This window comes from Poecilia reticulata, chromosome 20 (assembly GCF_904066995.2).
Source record: "Poecilia reticulata chromosome 20, P_reticulata-male-v2, whole genome shotgun sequence".
Taxonomy (NCBI): Eukaryota; Metazoa; Chordata; class Actinopteri; order Cyprinodontiformes; family Poeciliidae; genus Poecilia; species Poecilia reticulata.
The window spans coordinates 9,461,003-9,469,678 of record NC_088849.1 but is presented as its reverse complement, the minus strand read 5'-3'; the positions used below and the strand labels follow the sequence as shown (position 1 = coordinate 9,469,678).

At 40.3% G+C, this 8,676-nt stretch overlaps 1 protein-coding gene across 5 annotated transcripts in view; it reads left to right on the top strand.

Moving 5' to 3' along the window:
• Positions 1–8,676, top strand: part of LOC145549401 (B-cell receptor CD22-like) — a 28,116-nt gene that overhangs the window by 9,874 nt on the left and 9,566 nt on the right. For all 5 annotated transcript variants that reach the window (XM_081601677.1, XM_081601676.1, XM_081601675.1 and 2 more), the window contains 2 exons: positions 1,228–1,527; positions 1,602–1,865. In XM_081601677.1, coding sequence (XP_081457803.1) covers positions 1,228–1,527; positions 1,602–1,865 — 564 coding nt within the window. The remainder of the gene's footprint in view (positions 1–1,227; positions 1,528–1,601; positions 1,866–8,676) is intronic.

Sequence of the window (8,676 nt, the reverse complement as noted above, 5' to 3'; positions counted from 1 at the left end):
ATCACCTAGACATGCCAGGAGATGTTTGATAGAGTGGACATCCTTCTGCTTCAGGGGCAAATAAATCTGGCAATCATCAGCATAGCAATGAAATGAAATCCCAAATTTTCTGAGGATAGAACCCAAAGGCAGTAAATACACAGAGAAAAGCAGTGGGCCCAGAATTGAGCCATGCGGGACACCATAAGACATTGAAGCAGCAGATGATTCAGAGTCACTAATTTTCACTGAAAATGTTCCGTCATCCAGGTAAGACCTAAACCATTTAAGAACAGTGCCATCAATACCTACAATGCGGTGTAATCGCAATATTAAAATGTCGTGGTCCACTGTATCAAAGGCAGCAGTTAAGTCAAGTAAAATCAGAACATGATTACCAGAATCACATGCAAGAAGGATGTCATTAAAAACTCTTATTAAAGCAGATTCTGTGCTATGAAGAGTTTTAAAACCTGACTGAAAAATAACCGATATTCCTCAGTATCGTGAAAAATATCACGATACTGGTTAGACAGATTGATTACAGCTGTGTCTTAGGAAGGCCACATACATTAAAACACCAGTTTGAAATGTGCCGTTTGCTTAATTCTGGGGTCTCAGAACCAGTCACCACCATTTCACTCTCAGTGCAACACATCTCCTTCACATAGAGTTGATCAGCTTGTTGGTTGTGGAGTGATGGTCCAGTCCTTTAAAATGTGGACCAACATTTAATGGCTGTGCAAAGCTGATGGATATTTTCAGGAACTGGAACATGCTGTTGTCTGATCCAGAGCATCCCAACCATGTTCAATGGGTGACATGTTTGGTGAGTATGCTGGCCATGCACAACTGGGGTGTTGAAAGAGTGAGTGATAAACCAGGACATTTCAGAGTGGTGTTTTATTGTGGCCTGCCTGTGGCACTCCTGTGTAGTCATCGTTCTGTGTAATTGGGATCTTGATATGCCACAGGCAGAAAGGATTATGTATTAAAAAGAAAAGTGTTCACTACCACAGATTGACAGGTTAATAAACAATGTTAGAGAGAAATGTATATATTGAAAATGTTTTAGGCATTTTGGTTCAGCTCATGAAAAATGGCAGCAAAATCAGAAATGTTGTTTATATTTTTTAGTAAATACACATATTCCAAATGCATTTAACACACAACAATCATGTTTATGATATGCATAAATCTGTGACACACATAGATTACCAACTAAATATGTCTAATGTGAAATTTCAGATGCTTCACCGACTCCCAGCATTAATGTTCCCTCTGACCTGAAGGAGCATCAGTCTGTCACTGTAACCTGCTCAGTTTTCACTCCCTGTCCAAACTCACCTCTTGAACTCACCTGGAATCTCCAACAAGACTCTGTTGGGAAAACAGAGGAAAACACAGATGGAACCTTTACAACTAAAATCCAGAAGAGCATCACTCTGTCACACCAACATGATGGATACATAATCAGATGTTCCACCAAAAATCCTGCGGCAAGAAAAAGCAACATAGCAGAGGCAGAAGGGACTCTCAATGTTTCATGTAAGTGATCCTGTCAGCAGGTCATGGTTCAGCTGTTTCTGATCAATAAAGTTCATGCGTCTCATTTTCCTCAGATGCTCCAAAAGGCACCTCAGCATCCTTCTTTCCCTCAGGTTTGGTGTCAGCAGGTAGCTCGGTGGACCTGAGCTGCTACAGCAGAGCCAAACCTCCACCCAGATTCACCTGGTTCAAGAACAGCAAACAAGGAGCCATAAAAGTATCTGAGAAGCAATTTTATCGTGTCAGTCCTAATACTACTGAAGCAGGATACTATTACTGTGAGGCCACAAATGAGCTTGGTAGTGAGAACTCGACAACCATCTGTATTGAGATCACTGGTAATGCTCATCTTTTTGAATAAGATCATTTCTATATATACACAGTGAGAGAGAATTTAGAGACCAGTTGTCAGTTGCTCTCATTTTCTTTATATAGATATGTAAAATGAACATTGTTCTTTTATTTTATGAACTACTGACATGTCTCTGAAAAACCATGCAAACTTGTACCTTTATTTGCAAAACAATGAGAAATGGTCAAAATAACCTCATTATTTGAGGTCTAAAAATGTTTTTGTTGTAATTTCAAAGAAAAGAAGTTTATTTACATTGAGAAACAATATCAATGTTTTTGTCATGATGTGTTGTTGAGGTGGACCCAATTGTAGCTGGCAAAATTATAGTTGTGAATATGTAATGAACAAAAACTAGAGTCCAACTTACAAAAGAAACATTCCAGAGAAGCACACAAAAAAATCCAAAAACTTTCAAAAAGTTTATCCATCCCATCTCTCCAGCATATCAATATACTAGTTAGAATGATTACTGCACCGGTGTGCCTTAGGCCTTATTTGCTTAATTGGTGGATCTGAAAACCAGTCCAACCAGATGAAGGAGAGCTGATCAACTCTCCTTCACATAGAGTTGATCAGCTTGTTGGTTGTGGAGTGATAGTCCAAAACTGGACCAACATTCAGTGGCTGTTCAAAGCCGATGGATATTTTCAGGAACTGGAACATATCCAGTTGTATGCGCTGATCCAGAGCATCTCAACCATGTTCAATGGGTGACTGTGGTGGATGGTAGGAACTGGAACACAGTCCATCAACAAACAGCCCTCACTTCTGACTGTTCTTCTGACAGATGAGCCAAACTGGGCTTAGAGGTTAATGGAACAGGCAAATATTGCTCCTCAGATTCTTCATCATCCATGCTCTGGATGTAAAAGGAGGCAGGTTTCTCTTGGCCCCGGGACACCCACTGTTTCACATGGAGAATGCGAGTAGAGCGATTTACCTGGAACAGAGACTTTGTATGTTGTTGGTCCCATTTTCTCCAGACCCTCATAAGGTCCTTGCCACTTGGCCAGTAGCTTGCCGTCCTCTGAAGGCAGCAAAACAAGCACTTTTTGGCCTGGCTTGAACCCTCTCTCCCAGGCTGCAGAGTCATACCAGGTCTTCTGTTTGTGTTGAGAAGTCTTCATGTGCTCCTGAGCCAGGTTTGTCATCTTCTCCCGCATCTGGAGCACATAAGACAATATTTAAAGGTTCTTTGTTAGTTCGTCCCCCCTCTCACAGTTCCTTTAGAACTGTCAGGGGTCCCCTCACTTCATGGCCAAATAACTCAAAGGGAGAAACCCCAGTGGAGGCCTGGGGAACTTCTCTGTATGCAAACAGAATATATGGGAGCCATTGGTCCCAGTCATAGCCGGTTTCACTCACAAATTTTCGTAGCATTTGTTTAAGTGTTTGATTAAACCATTCGGTGAGGCCATTTGTTTGTGGATGATAAGGTGTTGTTCACTCAGACCTTTAATTCCCAGCAACTGATGCACATCTTTAAGCAGTTTGGACATAAAATTGGTGCCCTGGTCAGTCAGTATTTCCTGAAAAAAGCCAACTCTAGGAAAGAATTGCACCAAACAGAATGCAACATTCTTTGCTTTGACAACTTAAGGGGAAAACTTCTGGATATTTAGTTGAATAATCCACAATCACCAGCATAAACCGGTTACCTGCTTTTCTCCTTTCAACCGGGTCCACTATGTCCATACCCAATCATTGAAATGGTGTACTCAGAACTGGAAGAGGAGCTTTGTTGGGGAATCTAGCTGATGTCATTTGGCTTTCTGGACAGCTCCTGCAAAACATTTTTATGCAAGCCAGGCCAAAAAAAGCAGCGCTTTATGCGGGCTAAGGTCTTATGCTTCCCCAGGTGGCCAGCCCAGGGAATTGAATGGCCCAGTTTCAAAACAGTTTCTCTAACCGCTTTGGGAACCACAAGCTGTTGCATTGGCCCATTTTTCCTGTAAAGAATGTCATTTTGAATGACAAAATCATTTTTATTGACTTTGGCTTTTATAAAGTATCTCACAAGACTTAAACCCTGGTGCTGCAGCTCTATTATATTACCAGGTATTTTGAAATATTTGAGTACCTCAGGCTGAGGTGCATCAGAAGGTACCACCACCGTCTACGGAGAAGAGGAAACTTCTCCCTTCTCCGTAGTCTTTTGGACTTCTTGTCCTTAGTTTCCTCTGTGAAAACGCCACATTGTGAAATGGTAGTACTGAGGTCAGAAACAATTTCCTCAGTCTGCTTTGCTTGGGCCCGAGTTAGAGCCACATTACGCTGAGGAGACTTCAACAGGTCAATAAGCGCTGGCAGGTCATTGCCAAGAATTATTGGAAACGGCAAGTTATCTACTACCCCAACATTAAGCAGATAAGTTTGTCCTTTTATAGTCACATAAACATCTGCTGTTGGATATTCTATTTTGTCACCATGGACACAGCAGATTGGAAATGTTTCACTGGTGCAAACAAACTGGGGTGAGACATACCTGCGCTGGACCAAAGTCTGTGTGCTCCCTGTATCAATCAGGGCCTTCAGTGCATGACTGTTTAGCTCCACATAAATCTCCATTAATTGGTTCATTGCTCCAGCATTTTGAGTCCCTTTCCTAGGTACAAAACACAGCTGGGACAACTTCACAGCATTTTGAGGGCACATTGGTTTAATATGACCCTCCTGTCCACATAACAAATGGGCTTTTTCCCTTGAAATTTTGATCCAAATTTCTCTTTAACAGGTAGCTTACCCACAGCTGAAACTGGTTGGGCTAGAGATTGATGGTGGCCATCCCTTTTCCAGCTTTGAAAAGCCCAAGAGTTCCTCCTCCTGGCAGCCACAAACACAGCCAGTTCAGCAGCCTCTTTTGCAGTCTTTGGATTACGTTCTTTTATCCACACCTGTAGTTCTGGTGACAACATTCTAAGATACTGTTCAAGAATAATCATGTCATTAATTTGTTTGACTGTTTTGCCATTAGGTTGCACTCATTTGACATACAGCTCCTTCAGCCTTATGTAGAGCTCTTTTGGAGTTTCTTCTAGCTCCACCTGAAGCGAGCGAAATCTTTGCCTGTAGGTTTCTCTGTTAACGTCATTCTTCTGCAAAACAGCTAGTTTAACTTGATAATAATTCATAGACAAATCAACATTCATGTGCACAAAGACACTTCTGGGCTTGCCTGTTAGCAATGGTATTAAATGAAAAGTCCAGTCAGTTCTTGGCCACCTGCTGGCAGAGGCTATTCTTTCAAAAGTAATGAGAAAATGTTCAATATCATCTTCTTCACTCAATTTTTGCAATTTAGGTGCATAGGAAACAACTGTGCATGAAGGTCACCTGATTGTGCAGAGGTGAAGCTGCTACTCCAGGGTCTGGTGGTTGTGTAAGCCGCACTGGTGATGTTGACTGAAGAGCAGATGGGGTGGTCTGGGACTGGCTCTCCCTTTTAAACAATCTGAACTGTTGTTGTAGGTCCTCAAATTTCTCGTTTAAAAGTTTCTCTGGTCCAGTTGTCCTCTGTGGCCTTCTGATGTCCTACATGGGCTCGGAGAAGGTTAGCTAAGTCTGCTAGTGTTGGTTCACTCCCCTCCTCATCCATGTCCAACACTCCACCAACCGCTCCCTGTTCCTCCGCAGCCTCTCTTTCATCACGCTCAGAACTGGGTTCTCCTCTTGTTCGTCCTCTTCCCCTTCCAGGCATTTTGGAAGCCTTTCTCAGAAACAAAGCATCCCACTCCTGACACCAACTGTGAGGGTCCAAGCTCAAACGAAGACAAAAAATGTTCAAAGTAGAAAAAAGGTTTCAATTTAATTCTTCAAAAAAATCACTAACAAAGCATAAGAATTTAAAGCGAGAATAAATCAAAGGATAAATAACAAATTTGGATCTAAATTAACTGAGGTCAACTGAACACAAACAAAACTGACCTGCAAACAAGGAACAAAAGGCTGCTTAAATAGGGGTGGAGTAACCTAAATCTACCACATGAGGGAGGCCTGACCTAATAAAAGAACAAATAAATACAAAATTAACTAAAGCATTCTATAAACAAATAAAGCAAAACTAACTTTAACTTAGAACAGTGGTTCTTAACCTTTTTTGAGATACGAACCCCCCAGTTTCATATGCGCATTCACCGAACCGTTCTTATTCCTCCTACCCGCCCCCAACCCCCGCCGACACACAAAATACTTTGCGGTATTCTGATTTAGTAATATAATTATATTAGCTGTGTTACCACCCCCACGTCACTAGAGGCAGTAGCAACCCCGAAAAGATGCGACTAAGGAGTAGATTTAGAAGTACACCGAAAGCTACAGAATTTGGTAAAAACGGTGAGTTTTGCTGAAGTAATTAAAGACACAAGTTCAAATCCATGCCTGAGAGTGGAGCTCCTTCAATCAGGGCTCCTCCGCAGCAGCCCTGATTGGCTAAGCAATGTAACGTGATCCTCTGCAGCAAGTGATGGCAAAGTCGGGCGTCATCACGACTTTACACAAGTGTGTCTTTACCTCCGCGGTAGAGGTTCGATCGAACCCAGGTTAAGAACCACTGACTTAGCACAAACAATAAGTGAATATTTAAGTGACAAAATTAAATGAAACAAATAAAAATCAACTTTGAGTCTCCCCCGTCAGTCTTTCAGAAATCCCAGGCTCCTCCACCAGCTGGTTCTCCTGTTGTCCTCGGGTCAAAATGACCGAGATTTGTATGTGTTTTCCCTATGCACAGAAAATGACAACAGTATGGAGAGCCATTTCAGCCAAAATTAAATAAATAAATGGGTAAAATAAATAAAAAATGAGTAAAATAAATCAAAAAATGAAGAAAATGAGTGAAATAAATAAATTAATTTGTTAAATAAATAATTTAGCTTTTTCATTAACACTTTTCATTTATTTTTCATTTATTTATTTTTCATATTATCAATTTCCCAATTTCTCTTTTTCATTTATCTATTTTTATTTATCCATTTACCCACTTTTCATTAATCTATTTTTCATTTAACCATTTTTTAATTTAGCTTTTTCATTAACCCAATTTTTTCATTTATTTATTTTTCAGATAATCAATTTCTCCATTTCTCTTTTTCATTTATCTATTTTTCATTTATCTATTTTTCATTTGTCCATTTTTCATTTATCCCTTTGTCTATCTAGCCATTTTTCATTAATCTATTTTTTAATTTAACCATTTTTTGATTTCCTTTTTCCATTAACCCGATTTTCTATTTCCTAGTTTCATTAATCAATTTCTCATATATCCCTTTTTTATTTACCCAATTTTCTTTTATCTATTTTTCATTCAACATTTGTTTGAAAAATCTTTACTTTTCCCATTTTACAATTCCCCTTATTCATTTACTATTTCCTTATTTTCTTATTTATCACATTCTATTTCCCCGCAAAACTTAGGAAAAAAATAAATGCAAATGAGGAGAGGCACGTCATCAGGCTACAACTTCCCCAATTGGTTGGTTAGCGTCACACCCATACTTTGCTTCAAGAAACATGGCGACCTACTAACGGGTTATCAATAAGCGGAAGCTCATTAACTTCATTAGAAAATAGTGTTATTACTCCTGACTTTAGTTCTCGTGTGGCCGCTCAGACAGAACGTGTTTCAGTTGGCGGCTCTCATGGACTCAGAGCTTCACCGTCGGGAGTTTTTATAGTTTGAACGAAGCGGCCGCTGAAGTTGGCTTACGATTGAATGTTCGGGACACCTTCGTAGCTACCAGCTGTGATCCAACTATAATAGCGGTTCTCGACGTGGGCGGAACCGCCCCCCAGGGGCGTTCAGAGGACGGCAGGGGGCGCTGGCGGACATTTTTACAAAAGGGGGGCCTGGGATGCCTTTGGGGGGCGTTTGGCCGAAGTTAAACTTTACACCTTAAATGCACAACAATGCCAGTTTAGACTTTGAGCAACTTGGTAAAACTGTCTTGTGTAACAATAAACCATGCTTGTATCGATGGCAGCTCTTCTTCTATTCAGTGTTTGTAGCTTCTGTTAGCTTCTTGGCGCATCTCCGTTCTCCTGCTACTGTTAGCTAAAATCATGATACCCTCACTGTGTATCCCTCTGAAAAATGAACCCATTTAAATAAAGAAATCCCTCCATGGGTGATACCTTCATTTTATAGCGTTAACACGATGCTGTAAGTGGTCCGGTATGAAAGGGGGGTGATAGAACAACACAGCACTTTTAAATTTCAATAATCAGAATGCAGAAATTGTTTCCGTTGTTTTAAAAGGTTTATGTCAGTCTGCCTTTTCCCCATCGATTCTCTTCCCGACTGCTCTGCACCTTAGGGGCTTAAAAAAAGACGCGCACTTTGCGCAAAACTCTGAAACAGGAGAAGCGGGACATAAAAAGGAGCCACGAACTATATGTGAATTATGGCATAAAAACAGAGAATCCGACACTGAACAGTAAAAAAATCAACACATGATGTGAAACACATGACGATTAGGCGGCGCAGCAGGTGATGAGATTACTGATGGTGAGCGTCAATAAACGATAAAATAAATGTAGCAACAGGAAAGAAACTAAAGTGGACATTGCAATAAACCAAGAGAGGATAATACTAATAAAATGAAACTAAATGGAAATGAATGAAGAACAAAATGCAAGAATAAACTAAGAAACAAAATTAAATACAGAGGAATAAGCTGGTATGGCAAGACCTTTCGAACAATAATTAATACAGAGACTGTATGGCAAGAATAAACATACTATTTCCAGATAAATGGTAAAATAATATTGTTGAAATGCCATGGGTTTGTTGAGACCAT